The sequence below is a fragment of the Indicator indicator genome, chromosome 13 (assembly GCF_027791375.1).
Source record: "Indicator indicator isolate 239-I01 chromosome 13, UM_Iind_1.1, whole genome shotgun sequence".
Taxonomy (NCBI): domain Eukaryota; kingdom Metazoa; phylum Chordata; class Aves; order Piciformes; family Indicatoridae; genus Indicator; species Indicator indicator.
This window is the reverse complement of record NC_072022.1, coordinates 17,360,374-17,378,650: the sequence shown is the minus strand read 5'-3', so window position 1 is coordinate 17,378,650 and position 18,277 is coordinate 17,360,374. Positions and strand designations below refer to the sequence as shown.

The 18,277-nt window shown below is 54.5% G+C and overlaps 1 protein-coding gene across 2 annotated transcripts; it reads right to left on the bottom strand.

The window, feature by feature from the left end:
• Positions 1–4,908: 4,908 nt before the first annotated feature.
• Positions 4,909–18,277, bottom strand: ETV5 (ETS variant transcription factor 5). 2 transcript variants are annotated; one of them, XM_054385878.1, is made up of 12 exons: positions 18,233–18,277; positions 18,014–18,101; positions 17,817–17,864; positions 17,664–17,714; positions 11,921–12,050; positions 11,530–11,781; positions 9,550–9,809; positions 8,783–8,842; positions 8,219–8,311; positions 7,726–7,895; positions 5,730–5,831; positions 4,909–5,130 (listed from the first exon to the last, which is right to left on the bottom strand). In XM_054385878.1, exons 1-12 carry the CDS (start codon positions 18,275–18,277, stop codon positions 4,909–4,911), a joined length of 1,521 nt encoding a protein of 506 aa, XP_054241853.1. The 2 variants fall into 2 exon arrangements, with proteins under 2 accessions (XP_054241853.1, XP_054241854.1); XM_054385879.1 differs by having other exon boundaries at positions 8,243–8,311.

Genomic DNA, 18,277 nt, shown 5'->3' with positions numbered 1-18,277 from the left:
AGTGTTAGACTATTTATACTGCTGTGTAAGAGCTGCTTCAGACCTCTGGTGATTTCAATTGCTTTTCAAAGGTGTTCCCAGTCCAGCTACATCCTTCTGAGGCAGGGTAAGCAGAAATGCATGCTGTGAATTATGGATGTGTAGAGGGCTGTAATTATCTTCTCCCATTTATGGGCTCCTCTTTTCCAAACCATTTTTAACACGTGCTTCTCATTTTAATGGCTTTTGGACTCTGGTAAAGCTGAGCTCTTCTTCCAGGGAGGGAAGAGCAAAGTGCAAGTTGTAAGATTGAAGAATCAAAGAATCACAGAAACGTTTTGATTAGAAATGACCTCTAAGACCATCGAGTCCAACTGCCAACCCAACACCATGGCCACTGTCCACACATTTCTTGAGCACCTCCAGAGATGGTGACCCCAGCACCTCCCTGGGCAGCCTGTTCCAGTGCCTGGCCACTCTTGCAGGAAAAAAAAAAAAAAATGTATTAGTATCCAACCTAAACCTCCTCTGGAACACCCTGAGGCCATTTCCTCTCATTCCATCACTTTTCACTGGGGAGAGGAGACCAACCCCCACCTGACTCCAACCTCCCTTCAGGGAGTTGTAGAGAGCGATGAGGTTTCCCCTCAGCCTCCTCTTCTCCAAACTAAACAACCCCTGTTCTCTCAGCCACTCCTCACCAGACCTGTTCTCCAGATCCATCACCAGCTTTGTTGCCCTTCTCTGGGCATGCTCCAGCACCTCAATGTCCTTCTTGGAGTGAGGAGCCCAAAACTGAACCCAGTACTCAAAGTGTGGCTTTACCAGTGCCAGCTACAGGAGGACAATGACTTTCCTGATCCTGCTGGTAACACTATTGCTGATCCAGGCCAGGATGCTGGTGGCCTTTGCTGACCTTCTCTGAACATGCTCCAGCACCTTGATGTCCTTCTTGAAGCGAGCTTAACTTGCTTCCTTTTCATCTCTCCAACTCTTGGCAACTGCTAGCCCAGCCTCAGGGCTACCTGGGAGCTCTTGTTCACATTTCTGAGGGGCTACAGCAGGACTTTGAGCAGCTGTGGCTTGTCCCTTGCCCTGGTGTGGGAGCATCTGGGGGGTGGTGATGAGTGGGACCATGTACCCAAGGCATCCCATCTGCATGGAGCAAAAGCCTCTTGTGTACAGCAGCAGGAGAGGTGATGTGCAGCAGGATAGAATAAGGAGCAACTTCTTGATGCCTTGAGTACTTGAAAGCCAGTGTGGTATCAAACTCTTTGGGACCTGACCCTTTTTGTCCCACAGACAGGCTGGAATAAAAAAATGCCTCCTGTCCCATGCTCACACCTTGGCAAGAGCAGTGCATGAGATGCTCTTTGTGCCACTCAGCCCAACCTGCAGCAGGATTTGCAAGGCTGGTTGGCTTGTAACATCACAAGCTGCTCGAGGAGGGCTTTGACTTAGAAGACTTTGCCTTATGTGCTCATCCTCACCCTCCATAACTGGTCCCACACACCTCCTGTGCCTCTGGGTTGAGGTCCTGCTGCTCCAGGCCATCTGCCTGCCGGCAGTGCTGCCGGTGGCCCTGGTTGCCCCTCGCTCCATCCTGAGCACCAGGACCCAATCTCTTGAAATCACCATCAAGGTGGGATTACTGTCTGGAGCTCAGATTGTCAGCAAGGTTTTTCACATCCCCTCCTGCTTAACTTGATTTTTGCAGCCTTAGGCAGAGGACAAGGCTTTGTGAAAAATAAAGACGAGCCAGGGCTGGCAGGAGCTAGGGGTGTGTGCCCAGTCTGGGAAGGTTCTCTGTGCCAGCCTCATGTGGGTGCAGGGTGCAGACAGTGCTGTTGCCTGTGGATGCCCAGCAGTCCTGCTGCAGCCCCCAGCCCCAGCACACTTACTTACTACTGCATTCCCCCTCAGCTCATTCCCATCTGAATGTCTCCCTGATGCTAGATGGCCACAGGTTATGTTCATGAGAGAGCCTCCCTGAGTGTTAGTTAGAGGTTTGCTTGCCAAAACGCCTAGGCTCACTGCCATGGGGCTTGCTAGGAAGTGCAAGGAGAAGTCTTCAGGGACTGAGCAGCTGGTTTAACTCCTGGAAGGCTTCTTGCTGGGTGAATTAGTTTTTGCTAGGTGTTTTGGCACACTGCTTTGCCCTTGGCTGGATAGGAGATGGCCACACCTCTCTGCTCAGCCCAGTCCTTCAGGCACAGTAGAAGAAGGGCAGCTCAAGTACCTACTAGGAGGCAGGCTAATAGGAGCATTGTATCATGTAAGGGCCTTCCGTCTCCTGCCTGCCACATGCAAGGATGGGTTGGCTGAGCTGTGAAAACAGCCTGCAGGAGAAGAGCCACCGGTGTCTTCAGCAGCGTTGTCCCACCACCCTGGACAGAGATGGGGCTGGGAGTCAGTGAATACCCTGGCTTGGTATGATTTGACCAACTGAAATACAGGCCACCATCAGCAGGCAGTTCTAGGGTGTTTGAGCTTTTCCCCAGCCTCTCAGGGAGACAGACACCTTTCAACTGTGTCAAGTCCACATGGAGCAACCCTTGCCCTCCACCTACCTACTTCAGCCTTTTGAAGACCCTGCTGCTCCATGGGGATATTTCTTGCAGTCCCCCATGAGCACACCCAGAGGCTCCCATCCAGCCTAGGGTATATCCCCACGCCCAGGGGATGGCACTGGTGAGGCTGAGCCTCAAATACTGGGTTCAGTTTTGGGGTCCCCCCTACAAGAAGGACATCGAGGTGCTGGAGCATATCTAGAGAAGGGCAATGGAGATCACAAAGGGCCTTGAACACAAATCTTATGAGGAGTGGCTGAGGGAACAGGGATTGTTTCATCTTCAGAAGAGGCTGAAGGGAGACCTCATTGCCCTCCACAGTCCCCAGAAAGGAGGTTGAAGTGAGGTAGGGGTTGGTGTCTTGCACCAAGTGACAGGACAAAAGGAAACAGCCTAAAGTTGTGTTGGGGAGTTCAGATTGGATATTAGGAAAAATTTCTTCCAAAAGAAGGGTTCTCAGGCACAGGAACAGGCTGCCCAGGGAGGTGGTGGAGTCTCCCTCCCTGGAGGTATTTAAAAGACATGTGGATGTGGTACTGAGGGATGTGGTTGAGTGGTAGCATCTTAGCAGTAGTGGGGGGATTGTGAGCTCTAAGTGCTGGCCCTGATCATCTCAGAGGTCTCTTCCAACCTCAACAGTTCTATGATTCTATGAAAATGCCCCAGCACAGGGAGCATCCCCCAGCCCAAGCAAAGCAGAGGGCCAGGCAGGAGGAGGAACAGAAAGCAAGATCCTTTATTGTACACAGTACAGAATGTAATGCAGCTTTGCAGGAGATACATAGCCCTGCTGGAGTAAAGATTATTTCAGATTAGTCCTCAGATTAACCTGCCACACTGAGCAAATAGTTAAACCCCTGTCCCCAAGGTGGGGTTCCCCCAACCAACTGCTTCCCCCCAGGTAGAGGCCACTGCAGCCACCATGGAGAGAGCAACTGAACCTACCCAGAGTTAATCTTCATACTTCCCCCAAAAAAGAATGAATTAGTCAAAAAAAAAAAACCCAAAAATCCAACCAAAGCTAACTATAAGGAAGAGAAAAAAATTCCTATACAGCATTTACAACAAAAACCATGTAGCCAGTGGAGGAGGCAGGGGTGGATATATGAGTGGTGGAGGAGTGTTAGGAGGCACAGCGGGGAGGGGAGAGCTGGAGGAAGCTGGGTACCCAGGCAGGGGCTGAGGAAGCCCCCAGTCCCTGCCCACCACAACCTTACAGCCCAGCTCCAAGACCATGCCAAGCAGGATGGGGGGAGCACAGCTGAGCCAGCACTGGGGGTCAGCCTTGGCTCCCCCAGGAAAGGGGACTTGAGCAGTGAAATGGAGTGGACCAGGTACTTGGGCAGCCATTCCAGGGAGCTGTGGGTGCCAATGGCTCCCCCTGCAAGCATGACACCAGGAAAGCCAGGGGGGCATCCTCAGGGGCTCTGGGAATAGCAGCCAGGCTGGGGAAAAAAAAAAAAAAAAAAAAAAAAAAAAAAAGCTTTGCCTTCAAATACAAAACAAAAAAAAGAAATCTACAAAAACCAGTTTAGAAATGCTTTTTCTCCCTAAAATATCAATGAACAAACCAAAAAAAAAAAAAAAAAGGAAAAGGGGGGGTGGGGGGGGAAGGGAGGGAGACAGTGTCAGAGTCTGCTCCTCTGAAATGCAACCTATGGGCCACAGCTGGAGCTGGGAGGGGCAGGGAGAGGACTCAGAAGGGGCTGAGAAACCATGACATCAGCTTGTATCACAAGGGTGGGCCAGGGAGGAGTGATGTGGGACGAAGGCAGAAGGCTCCTCAGGGTTGGGGTTAGTACGCTGCGCACATCAGCCCTGGGGTGCCAGCCCAGGTGGTCGCCCCTGCCCCGCATCCTTCCTCTGTGCAAATCAAAGCCCTTTCCACCGCACAAGGCAGCTATGCAGAGCACGCTCGATGCAAAGCAGATTGTCATGCCAACGGGCCGGGTGGTGGCTGTGCCAGCCCTGTGCCAGCTCAGCTGAGTCCCAGGGCACTGGTGGAGCTGTCACCCTGGCGGTGCTGGTGAGGAAGGGGGCTTGGGTCAGAGGCTGCGTCTGTCGCTCCCCCCACCCCGAGGTGCCACGGCGATGCTGGGAGGGAGGTGCCAGCCACAGTCAGTCCTATGCACTAGCCCTTGGACAGTGAGGGTGGGAATTCAACACACTGGGCACGGTAGGTTCCTCCGAGTGGCGGTGTGTGCGCGCGGGTTGTCGGGTTGGGTTTTGTTGGTTGGTTTTTCTTTTTTTTCCTCTCCTCTCTCTCCTTAGGAACAGCAAAACAAATTATTCTTTACAAAACCATATTTGCCCAAAAGTGGATGCGCTAGTGCTCGTGGCTCTGCCGCTGCTGGCCCAGTCAGTAGGCAAAGCCCTCGGTGTAGGGCAGGCTGCCGCAGGGATCCATCTCCAGAAGGTAGGCAGGGCTGTCCTCGAAGTGCGTCAGCGGCACAGTCTCCTCCTCGGGCACCGGGCAGTCGGGCTCCGTCTTCAGGAAGGGACGCTGGTTGTCGGGGTAGGCCATGGAGAAGAGGGCATCAGGGTCGCAGACAAACTTATAGACGTACCGCTCACCGGCCACCTGCCAGGAGGAGGAGCGTGTGAGAGCTGCCTCTCATTTTCCCTTTCAGGGAACAACACACACAGCATGGCTGAAGGGGCTGGAGCACAGGTCTTCTGAGAAGCAGCTGAGGGAACTGGGATTGTTTAGTCTGGAGAAGAGAAGGCTGAGGGGAGATCTCATTGCTCTCTACAACCACCTGAACGGAGGTTGGAGCCAGGTGGGGCTTGGTCTCCTCTCCCAAGTGAAAAGTGATGGAATGAGAGGAAATGGCCCCAGGTTGAACCAGGGGAAGTTTAGGTTGGATACTACTAACATTTTTCTTTTGCTGCAAGAGTGGCCAGGCACTGGAACAGGCTGCCCAGGGAGGTACTGGAACACCTCCTGGGACAGTGACTCAAGAAACGTGTGGACATGACACAGTTTAGTGGCCATGGTGGGAGGGCGGTTGGTCGTTGAACTCTATGGTCTTAGAGGTCTTTTCCAACCTTCATGATTTGCTGTGATGCTATGACACTGGACCCAGTCCCCCAGCTTGCTGTGCCCTAAGATGCTGGGGTGACAGTGGGGGACAGTCATACCCTCCCCACCCACCCCCCATTGGCAGCAGGGTCACTTGCCTTCTGCATGATGCCCTTCTCATAGTAGTAGCGCAGGGAGCGGCTGAGCTTGTCATAGTTCATGGCTGGCCGGTTCTTCTGGATGCCCCAGCGTCGTGCTACCTGTGAGGAGATAGGAGGCAGCCATGAAGGCTCTGTCCAGGGCCTGGACCTGGATCCTTGAAGAAAATAACAACCAAATTGTGGGATAGGGGCTGCAGCAGGGGGCAAAAGCGTCACCATAGTCCTGGAGCACACCCTTGCTTGCTGCAATGAATGCAGCAGAATGTATCAGTACCAGTTGAGAGCTGATGTGCTGGAGAGCAGCTCTGAGGAAAAGGACCTGGAAGACCCAGAGCCTGCTGACCATGAGCCAGCAATGTGCTCTTGCACCAGCGGCATCCTGGTGCGCATTAAGAGGAATGTGGCCATCAGGTTGAGGGAGGTTCTCCTCCCCCTCCACTCTGTGCTGGTGAGGCCTCACCTACAGTACTGTATCCAGTTCTGGGCTCCCAAGTTCCAGAAGGATAAAGAAATACTGAAGAGAGTCCAGCAAAGGATCACTAAGATGCTGAGGTGACTGGAACATCTCTCACAGAAGGAGAGGCTGAGAGAGCTGGGGCTGTTCAGCTTGGAGAAGAGGAAGCTGAGAGGGGATCTTATTAATGCTTACAAATATCTAAAGAGTGCATGTCAGGAAGATGAGGCCATACTCTTCTCAGTAGCCCCAGTGACAGGACAAGAGGTAATGGGCATAAACTTGAACATAGGAAGTTCCATCTGAACATGAGGAGGAAGTTCTTTACTGTGAGGGTGCTGGAGCCCTGGCACAGGCTGCACAGAAAGGATGTGAGTCTCCTTCTCTGGAGAGTTTCAAAATACACCTGGATACGCTCCTGTGTCACCTGCTTTAGGTGAGCCTGCTCTGGCAGGGGGATTGGACTCAGTCTCCAGAGGTCCCTTCCAACCCCTACCATTCTGTGAACGATCCAGCTCCCAGTGCTGGCTGCCACAATGCCACCAACACCAAACTGAGGGCCAAATCAAAAGACATTTGATTAGGGGAATCTGCCAAAAGAGCTGCTTCAAAAAAACAACACAATTTCCACGCATGGCATAAGAGATATTATGGGTAATCATCCACAGCATGCAGCTCCCTGCTCCAGCTGCTTTCAATTACTCCCCCAACAGCTTCCTCCTCTGTGCCACCTCCTGCAGAGCTGCACAGCCTCAGCAGGGCACCATGCTGCACCCAGCCCCCTCTGGGAACCAGGGTCAGAGCAGTTTGAGAGGGAGGAAGCTGTGGCTGAGCAATGGATCTCAGCAGTACACCTAAGGCACAGCAGAGTGGTCAGGCCACCACACCTGGTGAGCACTGGTAGCCCCAGAAGCAGAGCACATGCCAAGCCAAGAGGCAGCAGGGGAGGTGAAAGGCAAATGTCTACAGCTGCTCAGTGTGGGCAGGAAGCTGGCACTGCCCTCTCATCCTCAAAAGCTGCCTGAAGAGTAATGACTTGTGCCAGGGGAGGTTTAGGTTGGACATTAGAAAAAAAGTCTTTCCTGAGAGCAGTCAGGCATTGGAACAGGCTGCGCAGGGAGGTGGTGGAGTCACCATCCCTAGAGGGGTAGAAAAAACATGTAGATATAGCACTTCAAGGTCAGGCTTGATGGAGCCCTGAGCAACCTGATCTAGTTGAGGATGTCCCTGTTTACTGCAGTGGGGTTGAACCGGATGACCTCTAGAGGTCCCTTCCAACCAGTGCATTCTACAATTCTGTCATTCACTTTGGGACATGGTTTAGTGGCTATGGAGGTGCTGGGTTGATAGTCAGACTTGATGATCTCAGAGGTCTTTTCCAACCAAAACAACTCTGATTCCAGCACCAGTGTGAACTGCTGTGGTGCATGGGAAGGATCAAGCCCCACTCCACACCCCCAGGCTCATCCCACCACCACTCCTGGGCTGTGCCCCAGCTCTGGCACACTAGGTGCTGAGGCAGGATCCCCCCCCACATACCTCCTCAGGCTCAATCAGCTTGAACTCCATGCCCCGGCCTGTCCAGGCAATGAAATGAGCATTGGCAGGGTCATCCAGGAGGGTAACAAGGAACTGCCAGAGCTGCAGGGACCCGCGCCGCTGGTAGGGAGGACCCTCACGGTACAGGGTGGGCTCCTGCTTCACTTTACCTGCCCGCATCAAGACACAGCTGGTTAAATACCTGCCCTCTCCCTGGTTGTGCCACCCAGCAGGGACAAATCACAACACTTGGTTTGCTCCCATGCAGAGACCCCCTGTGCCTGGTCAGGCCAGCGGCGGCAGAGAGGGAAGAGGTGCTGCAGGCAGGAGAAGTGCGTGGTAGGGATGGGGCACAGTGGCAATGCTGAGAGCCCTGTGCAACAGTGCCCAGCAGCTCTCAAGAGCATGGTGCCAGCACAGCTTGGCCTTGAAAGCTGACTGCCACGGAGCCTAGCCCCTGTCCTACCCCCATGAGCCCTGGTTACCCCTCAGCCCTTCTCCAGGCCCGGATTCTTACCCTCCAGCCTCTCGGGTACAACACATGTGTCATCAAAATACAATCGCGAGTCCTTGTCATAAGGAAATCCTACAGGGAAAAGATCAACAGTGAACACAGGGACACCCCTCAACCACCCCAGCCAGACCCCCAAAAACCTCCTGGCATAGCTAAACCCAGCGCTGAGATCTCATCCCCTGTGCCAGGAGCAGTGCTGTTCCCAGTTATATTCTGGTGGCATGGCAGTAGCAGACCATCTGAGCACCATACAGCCCTGTCTCCCCCCAGCCCCCAGGAGCTGGGGGAACCAAGCCCTCCTAAGCAGCTCTCTGGGGTGTGTTATCCTGGATTACAGGGCGCTGCCACACTCGCAGGGGCTGGCAGTTGCACAACACACCTCCTATTTTTAGCAGCATGCGGGCTGCTGCGGGTGCCTTCGGTGTGCCTCGCAGTTCTGCTGGCTGGGAAGCAGGGGGGGGGTCTGCCTGCCCAGAGGGAGGGATGGGACAGGACACACTGGGAATGCCTCCCTGAGCAGGAGAAGGCCAGTAGCATACTCACCATCATGGCTGCTGGGGAAGACACCCCCCTGCAGGTATGAGGACTGGCAGTTAGGCACTTCTGTGAGGAACATGAAGGTGGCATTAAGAATGCATGTCCTGTGGGTCCTACTGAGTGCTTAGCAGAATTTGCCCTCCCCCCCCTCCCCCCCCCCCCAAAGCATGTCCTATGGCCAAACCCTGGCATATCCTCTCAGCCTGCTTTGTGCACCCTGGGCTGCTGCACCCACCTCTAGCCTCCAGCCTCAACTTTGGGGAAAAATGAGTACAATTTAGGGGAGGGGGCACTGGAATGAGCACTGGGAGCAAGGATTAAGTCAGCTCAGGTTTTCATCACGTTATTCAGGCCCCGAGGGAAGGGAGGCATCGCCGCGCCTCCCCTGCCATCTGCTTGGCTGTGCCACCCTCCAACCCGAGGTCAGGGTATTTTTAGGTCCTAAGGCGATTAGAGGATTTTTCCGTGATGCTGGTGGGGTCCAGCAGCCAGAAATCACAGCTGGCCCCAGGCCAGGGCCATGAGAGACCCCAGCCTGCAGCTACAGCATGGTACAGACCACACTGTGCGGCATTTGAATGCCTGCTGTGTCCTCCTCCCTTCAGAAAGGGAGAAAAAAGAAAAATCAAAATAAGAGGAAAAAGATAAGAGACCATCTACCACTGTGGGTGGAGCAGTAGCCCAGCACCATGGCAGCCCCACAGTGACACAGCATCTCTTACCTGCAGCTCAACCCTGTGCCCACTGTGCTGCCACCACTGAGCCATACCCACCTGAGTCAATGCAGTAGTCCCGGGGCTCCTGCTTGATGCCCATGGGGGGTTGGAAGCTGCGGCCCGGGGCACCGGGCAGGCCAGGGCCACCATGCTCGTAGAGCGGGTCATGGTACTCCTGCTTGAATCCCTGAGGGGGGCGGAGGGCAGCGGGGCCCAGGGGCTCTGACAGCTGCCGGTGGTAGACAGGGCGGTTGTCCCCTGGGACCCCAGGCTGTGGCGGGAAGGGGTGGCAGGGCTCAGACAGCTGCCTCTGAAACCTGCGGTGGGGAGGGACACAGCATTAACCAGGAGGGGTAGTGCCAGCCTTGCCAGCACATCCTCACCTCCCATCCCATGCAGGCCAGACCATTGTTGGGTACCCTCAGGCCAGAGTGCTCCCAGGGCGGTTCGGGTGGCATTGCCCTGCAGCAGGCTGGCATGGCTCCTCAAGAGCATTGCCACCACAAGGGTTTGTCCTGTGGAGACCCAACAGGGTGCTGGGGAGCCCGGCCCCTTGCAAGTGCTGAGGATCCCCCACTGAAGGAGCAGGACAGCACAGGGGCCACCACTGCAAAGCACCATGCACCTCAGCTGATGGCAGCCCTGCACCACAGCGGGGACATCTAGACAAGAATGGAAAAAAGAAACAAAAACACCCCCCGACAGCAAAATCTCTTGAGAACCAGTGAAATCTCCCCCCAGGGTGGCAGGACAGAGCCATGGGGCCCTGGAGGATGTTGCACCCAGGCAGGCACTTATGCAAAGCCAAATCCACTCTGGAGCTCCAGCCGGCTGCTAATCCACTGCACGGCTGGAATTAAACCTTGGACTCGGGGACAGGGAGCACTATTTTCAGCTCCAGCCCCAGCATGGTCTCTGCTGGTGGTGGTAGTGGATGAGGGACCGTCTCGAGGGGGTGCTGCTCCATCCCTTCATCCTCTGGCACCTTGAAAGGCCATCTCTGATCTCCGCACTGGGCTCTTCTCACCAGCCGGGTGCCATTTGGCTTTGTAACCGGAGCCCTCCCAGCTGCCGGGCTGGGATTACTCCATTTCCGAGCCATGTCCCTCTGCCCTTCCTGAATGAAACCCAAGACCTGCACTGGCACTGTGCTGCCTGAGGGGTCATAGCCAGCCCCCCCCCCCCAGCTCCAAGGTCTCCCAGAGCCAAGCTCATCTTTGCCTGGGAGGGATGCTCACCCACTGGGAGTTTCCATGGTCCCACTGCATGACGGCCTTTGCTGGGCTGTCACATCCAGCCCCATGCCTGAAGGGGACACTGCTGGTGGTGACAGCAGCCATCACCACAGCAGAGGGCATCCAGGATGCCATGAGTAAAACCGGAGGTCGACTGTGACCTCTGCCGTGCCACCACCTGATTGCTCAAGCAAATCTGGCAAAGCCTCAGGGAGTGCAGGGGTGATGGGGAATGAAGCCACAGCCTGGAGAGGAAGCAGGGAGCAAGGTCTCTTCTTCCGCAGCCCCCAAAATAACAGGGCTGCTGTATGATGCGGAGGGCAGCTAAGGACAGACCTTCAGCCCAGGGGTGCTCAGAGACAGAGCCAGGATGCTCCCAGCTCCCAGCCCAGCAGCACTCAGCTCAGGCAGAAGAGCTGCAGTGGGTGGGAGGAGAGTGAAGTGGGAACCCTGACTCAGCACCATCATCCACTGCTGCACAGATGGATGCAGGCACCAGTCTCTGCCGCCCTCACCTTTTCCAGAGGGGAGGAGGAGAAGGGTCTTCCCACAGCCCCCGGAGGCCGGGGGGAGCAGGTCCCCATGGGGAGAAAGAGCCACAATATTGCAGTGACAAGGGCAAGTTTTACTGTGCTGGTTTCTCCAGGCCCTCCAGCAGCAACACCCAGCCCATAGTTCATGCCCACAGCAAGGGAACAAGGAGACAGGCAACCTCCTTCCACAGATCCATCCCTGGAGGGCCAAAGTCCCCATAAGCACACCTGCAAGATGCCAGCGCTGGCACGGCCAGGGGCAGCCTTACCTGTGCTCTGCAGGGTATTGGTTTTCAGACATCATCTTTGGCATGTGCATGGGCGGGTGAGGCGGCTGCGGCATGGCGAAGGTCTGCGGCCTCTGCTCTTGCAGTGGGTGTGGGGCTGGGGCCGCCCCATGGGCAGCTGCCTGCACAGCTGGGGCTGGTGGCGGCAGGGCTGGTCCCTGGTGTGCAGGGGACACCGGTGTGGCAGGCGGCGTTAATGGCTTGAACCCAGCGGGGGGCTTCCTATCGTAGGCACTGCAGAGCAGAGAGAGGGTGGGGGTGGATGGCAATGCTGGCGAGGACACCCCCATGGGGCACAGGCTGACAAGCCAAACCAGACCCTGCGCCATGACCAGAGGGGGCTGCAGGCAGTGGCTGCCCTTGTGCTACCTACCAGCAGTTGTAGAGGCACTTGTCCCCATAGCCGGCACACAGAGCCTGCTCATGGCTGCAGGACGACAGCTCTGAGGAAGGGCTGTGCAGCTCCCGCTTGATCTTTGCTGGAGGTGGGGCATGCAGGACCACTGCAACGAAACAAGGGAGGATACAGCCTCACCCATGCAGGAGAAGGTGATAGGGGACATCACCCATGGGTGATCTTTGCTCCAGAACAAAGTGCTGAATTACCCCACCCCCAGGAGCATCAGGCACCCAAATCATGGCTGTATGGTACCCCAGCAGACCCTGACATGCTGGTGGACCAAGCTGAGGAAGGCAGAGCTGACAGGGCTGAGACAGTTCCACCAGCCCAGGACAGGGCTAGAGCACCTCTCCTACAAAGACAAGATGGAAGAACTGGGGATAGAAGAGAAAGGCCTGGGGAGACCTTAGAGCTGCATCTCAGTATCTGAAGGGAACCTACAGGAAGGCTGGGGAAGGACTTGTTCAGAAGGGCTTGTGGTGATAGGATGAGGGGCAATGGTGTGAAACTGGAGCAGGGTAGGTTTAGGTTGGACATCAGGAGGAAGTCCTTCACAATGAGAGTGGTGAAATACTGGAAGAGGTTGCCCAGGGATGTGGTTGAGGCCCCATCCCTGGAGACACTCAAGATCAGACTTGATGTGGCCCTGGGCAGCCTAATCTAGTTGCAGGTGTCCTCACTGACTGCAGGGGGTTTGGCCAAGATGACTTTTAAGGATCCCTTCCAACCCCATGCAATCTGTTAATCTGTGACATGGCCCACATGGGAACAGAAGTTGTTCCCCACTGGGATTCAAGACAGGAGTGGCATGGGGCAAGAGGGCTGCAGACGGCTCATTGACAGCTGTGGATGAGACACGCATCCAGGCCGGGCTAAAAGCCCCCGAAGCAAGGGGAGATGAACCCAGGCACCATTGGCAGCCCCTGCTTCCTTAAGCTCTGCGGTGAAGGACAAGGAAGCTTGACAGTTTGGAGCTCCAAGAGCTTCTAAGCAGGACACAGCAACCCACTTGCCCTTGTGGGGGCACACCCAGCTCCCAGCCAGCCAGCCAAAGACGTGGGATCCACCTTCCTCTAGCCAAGGTGCTTCAAGGAGACCCAGGCATAGGGTCCCACAATGCTATGAGTTCAAGTGGCAAACATCCCACTGAACTCCAATCCTTCCCGGCCCCCCTAAGCCCACTCACTATATATAATTTTAAACCAAGTGATACAGGCTTAAGCTAATTAATTGCTAAAAGCAGGAGCTCTAGGAAAGGGAAAGCACCTCAGAGCTCTGTACCTAAATAGTGCCTGCAGAGCAGCCAAGAGGAATCGGAAGTAGAGTATTAGCCTCATGCAAAGTCTAAACACAGCCCAGCTACAGCAGAGAGGAGCAAATAGCTCCAGGACAACTGTTCCCAGCTTGCCAGGTAATTAGCCGCTCCTCTAATTTGTCAAAATCTTTAAAGAGCTGCTGACTCCCCTTTCCACCTCCCCCCACCCCCTCCACCAAAGGCCCAGCACAGCTGGTACCAAGGGCATAAAACCCCCCAAGGAGGATTTGAAACACAAAGCCCAGCGCTGAGCCAGCACAGCCCCCACCCCCTCCTGAGCCAGATTTATCCCCCTCCTCCTCCTCCTTTCCCACCCCCCACCCCCCTCTCTTAATGAGGTTTTGCCACTCAGCATTTCTAACCTTACTGGGGGGCCGGCAGCAAAAGCCCGGGCACCCCATGAGCTTTGGGACACGGAAAAGGGAGCTGGGCTTGGAAGGGCTCCAGCTGCCTGTCGCGGGCATGTTTCTGCCTAACAGGCTCCGTGTTGTTGCAGCGGGTTGTTTTTCCGCCAGCCCTACAATGGGGGCTGGTTATTCATTGAGGAAAAAAAAAAAAAAAAAAGAGAGAGAGGAGAGAGAGAGAGAAAGAGGAAAAAAAAAAAAAGGAAAGTCTGCGAGTGGCACCACCCTCCATTCACAAACAATTTGGAGCGCTCCATTCATGTGGCTTGGAAAGGGAAAAAAAAAAAAAGGAAGAAAAATTTCCCCAGAGCTCAGGGCTGCCATTCAAGGAACGGGAAACGAGTCTAAGATCCTAATGGAGCAGCTGGCCAGGGCTGGGCTCTGTACAGCACTCGGGTCCCTCACACAAACAGCGCAGGGCCGTGATGGCCCAGCTCCCAGTTAGCCAGCCAAAAAGTCAGGAGGGAGCTAAATGGGATCCACCTTCCTCCAGCCAAGGTGCTTCAAGGTGATCCAGTCATGGGGTCCCACAGCTGTACGAGGTTCAAGTGGCAAACACCCCACTGAACTCCAATCCTTCCCAGCCACCCTAAGCCTGCTCAGGGTGGGTTGGGAATGGTGAGGGCAGCACCCAATGGTGGGAGCCAAAGGGGACATCAAGGCTGGTGGGAGGAAGGAGCCATTCTGGGGTCCTTCGTGGTGAGCAGTCTGGGAAGGAGCAGGCAAAATGGCAGGAGGGGTCCCAGGGAGGGTGATGCCTTTGCCCCAGTGCCCAATGTCTCAAAGGCACATTGGGTGTGCAATCAGGAGGGGAAGATGGAGGTCTCAGGCATACCAACCCCCTTCAGGGTTGCACTGTCAGCCACGATGAAGATGCTCCAAATATCAGCCTTCAGCCAAGAGGACTCCCATCAGAAAGATGACCTCCTAAAACTGACTGGGGCCTTGACTTGTCAGTGAATCCATTGGTAGAGGACAGAACTTCCCAACCATCAGTTTGATGGGACTTCTAAGAAGCCAAGCCTGGAAGCCACTGTCTTTGCTGATGACACCCACTGCCCAAGACACAGGGAAGGCAACCAACTCACCATTTCCAGCCCAGCTACCAGCTGGGGACTTTGGCACCTGCTCAAGCCATCACCTGGGAGCTGAGCTCCCTGCCTGCCCCTCCATCCCTCAGTGTTGCAGGACGTTCCCAAGGTCACACCAGGAGAGGAGCCAGAAATAGAAGCCAGGCTCCTGCTTTCCTTTGTTCAAACAACCCTTCCTCAGAAACAAACCTCCTGCTTGCTTCTCGGTGTGCAAGAAATCCTGCTCCACACCCTGCCTGTGGCTCTAGCCCTGTGCTGCCTGAGCAGGAGGCCACAAGTCCCCTGGGAACAAATCCCTGCAAAAAGCAAAGCCTCTCCTAGTGCTTGATCTCCTCGGCACGACCCCATGGCTTCCCAGCTATTTAAACAGCTGACTGAGACACAACACGGTACATCCACCCTTGTCCCTGCACCAGGCCAGCGATGTGGTGCAGTGCAATGGTCAGCACAGCTCTGCAGGAGTCACCCCTGGCTTCCTTGCCTCCCTGGGAGAATCTGCTCCATCTCTGGGTAGTTATAAGCACCAAATATGCCCTCCTGCTGCTTGATCCAAGACACCCAGAACAACAGTCCTTTTTCAGAGGAGCCCGTCTTTCTCCATCCCCATGGCAGGATTTCCTCTGGCACGTTACAGCACTCTGCTGCCAAAGCCCAGCTTTAAGCCCATGTCAGCCAGGGACTTCAGCTACAAAAATCAGGAACAGCCAGCGGGCAGCGGCTGAGCTGTGGGTAGCTGCCATGCAGTGAGGGCTTTTAGCATGGTGAAAAGTGATGCTGCAGTTCAGAACCTCTCTGAGTCTCAAGATGACACACACCAGGGAATTCTCCCTGGCAGTGGGGTCAAACTGAGCCTGGTTTGGCCCTTTTTGCTGCTGTGCCAAGGAAGTTTGGCCTGGGAACACCAGGGCCACAGAGCAGGAGGCAGGGTAAGAAAGAGCAGCAGCTTTGCAGGGAAAAGACACAAAGCTGTGGGAACCACACTGAATGCCTATTCATATGGCCTAGAGAAGGATTTACTTTCCCCCAGAAGCACTGAACCCCAATGCAACCCCCACCCCAGGAAAGGAAAATATCCCTGCTACTGAAAACTAGAGTGCTCAAAACTAAAGTGAAATAAGAAGGTAAGGCTGGGAAGATGCCAGATAGAGACTTTCTCCTCTTTAAACACTCTCCAGTGCTGGTATGGAAAAGCCAGGCTCCCTGTCCTCCTCCATCCCAGCCTGAGCACCCCCAGATTCAGCGCAGCCCCTTGCAAAGCAGTGAGGGAAACCTTTGCTTCCTCTCCCTGGGAAACGTAAGGAAGGTTACTGCAGCAGAGAGTCACTCAGGGAGATCTCCTTTTAAGTGACAAAGTCGTTTCAACACCAGCTCTGCAAAGGCCAAACAGATCAGGAGAGCATTTTAACAGTCTCAACCAAATGTGCTTCTTTTTTTTCTTTCCCCTGCATTGCCCAGAAAAGTTGGTCGCTTCTCTCTGAGCTCTTCAGGTTACAAGGAAACAAGAGACTGCCAAAAGGCACTGGAAACAGCTTCAACTCTAAGAGCCACTCTCCCACGCACACTGCGGTTTCTACTGCTCCAAGCAAGAGCTGCGGGGCTGCACTGGGATGTCAGCAGCCACTTGGGCTTGACTCTGGGCTCATCTTTTATCTCAGGGGAAACAAGGGAAAAAGAGCCTCTGAAACTGGGGCTGTCTGGAACAGTTTAATGGCAAGCTTCCCACTCACAAGTAATCAAAGAGCAATAATTAGCACGCCTTTACTGTAGGAGAAGATACCCTTGCTGCATGCTGTGACAAAACTGGAATGAAAAAATCTGTTCGACTGCAGGCTAAATTTGATTTCTTTTAAGTTCTGTAGCTGTCTGGCTCAGCCAGCAATCCCTGCCACCGACAGCAAGCTACTACTTCTGTTTGCCAGGTAACAACTCAAAACATCCTGTTCCCCAACCCCCCGCCCTCCCCTTTCCCTCCAACCGAGCCTTCAACGCCAGGGAAGCCAGCGCCCGCCAGCCGTGCAAGCACCACGCGTCATGAGCCAGCCCCTGCCCTTGCCGCTAACCCGTCCTGGCAAAGAACCGCGGCTCAGAACCAACTCCTGTTCTTATGCAATTCAAGAGGGACTGCATTTTCACTGGCCTCCTTTGAAACACGCTCGCTTGCCAGTGATTAATGCCGCTTGAAGTGGCTCAAGTTTCACCACTCAGGTCTGCTCTTGCCAACTGCGCTGGGCCGGGGCTGTAAAAAGCTCCAGAAGCTGCAGAGATTATGGCTAAGCAAGCAGCCCAGCATAGGCTCTCACATCCACTTGAAAAGGAGCATTGATAAGCAAACCACCATTACCACGAACAAGCAGCAAGTCTCAGAGGAGCCCAGAGATCAGTTAGAGAAATTTCTATGCATTTGGCTATGATTTTCCCCATTTACAAAAGACAGGACATAGAACCATAGAATTGTTTTGGTTGGAAAAGACCTCTAAGATCATCAAGTCCAACCATCGACCAAATACCACCATGGCCATTAAACCATGTCCCAAAATGCCATTTTGAGGTCTTTTCCAACCTTATCGATTCTGTGATTTCCACACCTTCCCTTGACTCCACCACCAACCTGGGCAGCCCATTCCAATGCGTGACCACTCTCAGGAAAGCAGCTTTTCCTACTATCCAATCTCAACCTCCCCTGGCACACAGCAAGTTTCATGGCGATGAACCCGAACCACACATCTTTTCTCCCAAAGTCCACGATTTCACAGCTTCAGCCCCCCCACAGTGGTTGCTTTCTCAAAGCAGCAGCTCCAAACCCTGCACAAGGTTTTTCACAAGCACCCACTTTCCCTGCCCTCCCCCGACCAGGCGCCTTCCCCCACACCCCACAAAGCGAATGAAAACCCAGAACAATCACTTACAGTTGTCAGACTGGAAATCTGGGACAAATTGTTCATCATCAGGGACCTGAGCTAAAATAACAACAACAAAAAGTCGGTTTATGGCATTTTCAGTTCTCAAAAAAATGCTCGTGGGGAGATTTTATATGGCAAAAAGCAGAGGTGAAGACTTGCCTTCGGCTAGCCAGGCCTCTTGGAGCTGGCTGAGATCCTGGAAGAGCTCTGGAACAGAGTGAAAGACTTATGTACTCCACAGAAGAATAAATAAAACTGCCATTATTCACAGGATTATTTCTCAAGAGGCGAGCAGAAAGCAAGCAGCCTCACAGGGCTGCAGCGGGCCCACAGTTGCCCAGGCCAGCCCAGCCTACCTTCTGAGTCGTGGGCCAGGTCAGTTTCCAAAAATTTCCTTTTCCTATCAGATCCTGGCCGGCCTCGGCCCTCCTCTGCGCAGGACTTCTGCAAGGACAAAGGTAACAGCAGCCGATGAAGGTGGCAGCCCCTACGGATGTGGTGGTGCCCCAGGGCAGAGGGGATGCCCTCATGGCAGCAAGGATCCCAGCAAGGAGCAAGACACACAGCAAACTTACCCCGGGACCCATGAAGGGAACCTGCTGGTCGTAGAAGCCGTCCAT

What these genes read in the sequence shown, in the direction of transcription:
- ETV5 (XM_054385878.1), bottom strand. Translation starts at nt 18,277, where the DNA reads ATGGACGGCTTCTACGACCAGCAGGTTCCCTTCATGGGTCCCGGG. An exon ending in AGATTTCCAGTCTGACAACT is followed by an intron (nt 12,051 to 17,663) that starts GTAAGTGATTGT and finishes GTTTCGTTGCAG; the next exon opens with TGGTCCTGCATGCCCCACCT. An exon ending in CTTCCCCAGCAGCCATGATG is followed by an intron (nt 8,312 to 8,782) that starts GTGAGTATGCTA and finishes TTTTCCCTGTAG; the next exon opens with GATTTCCTTATGACAAGGAC.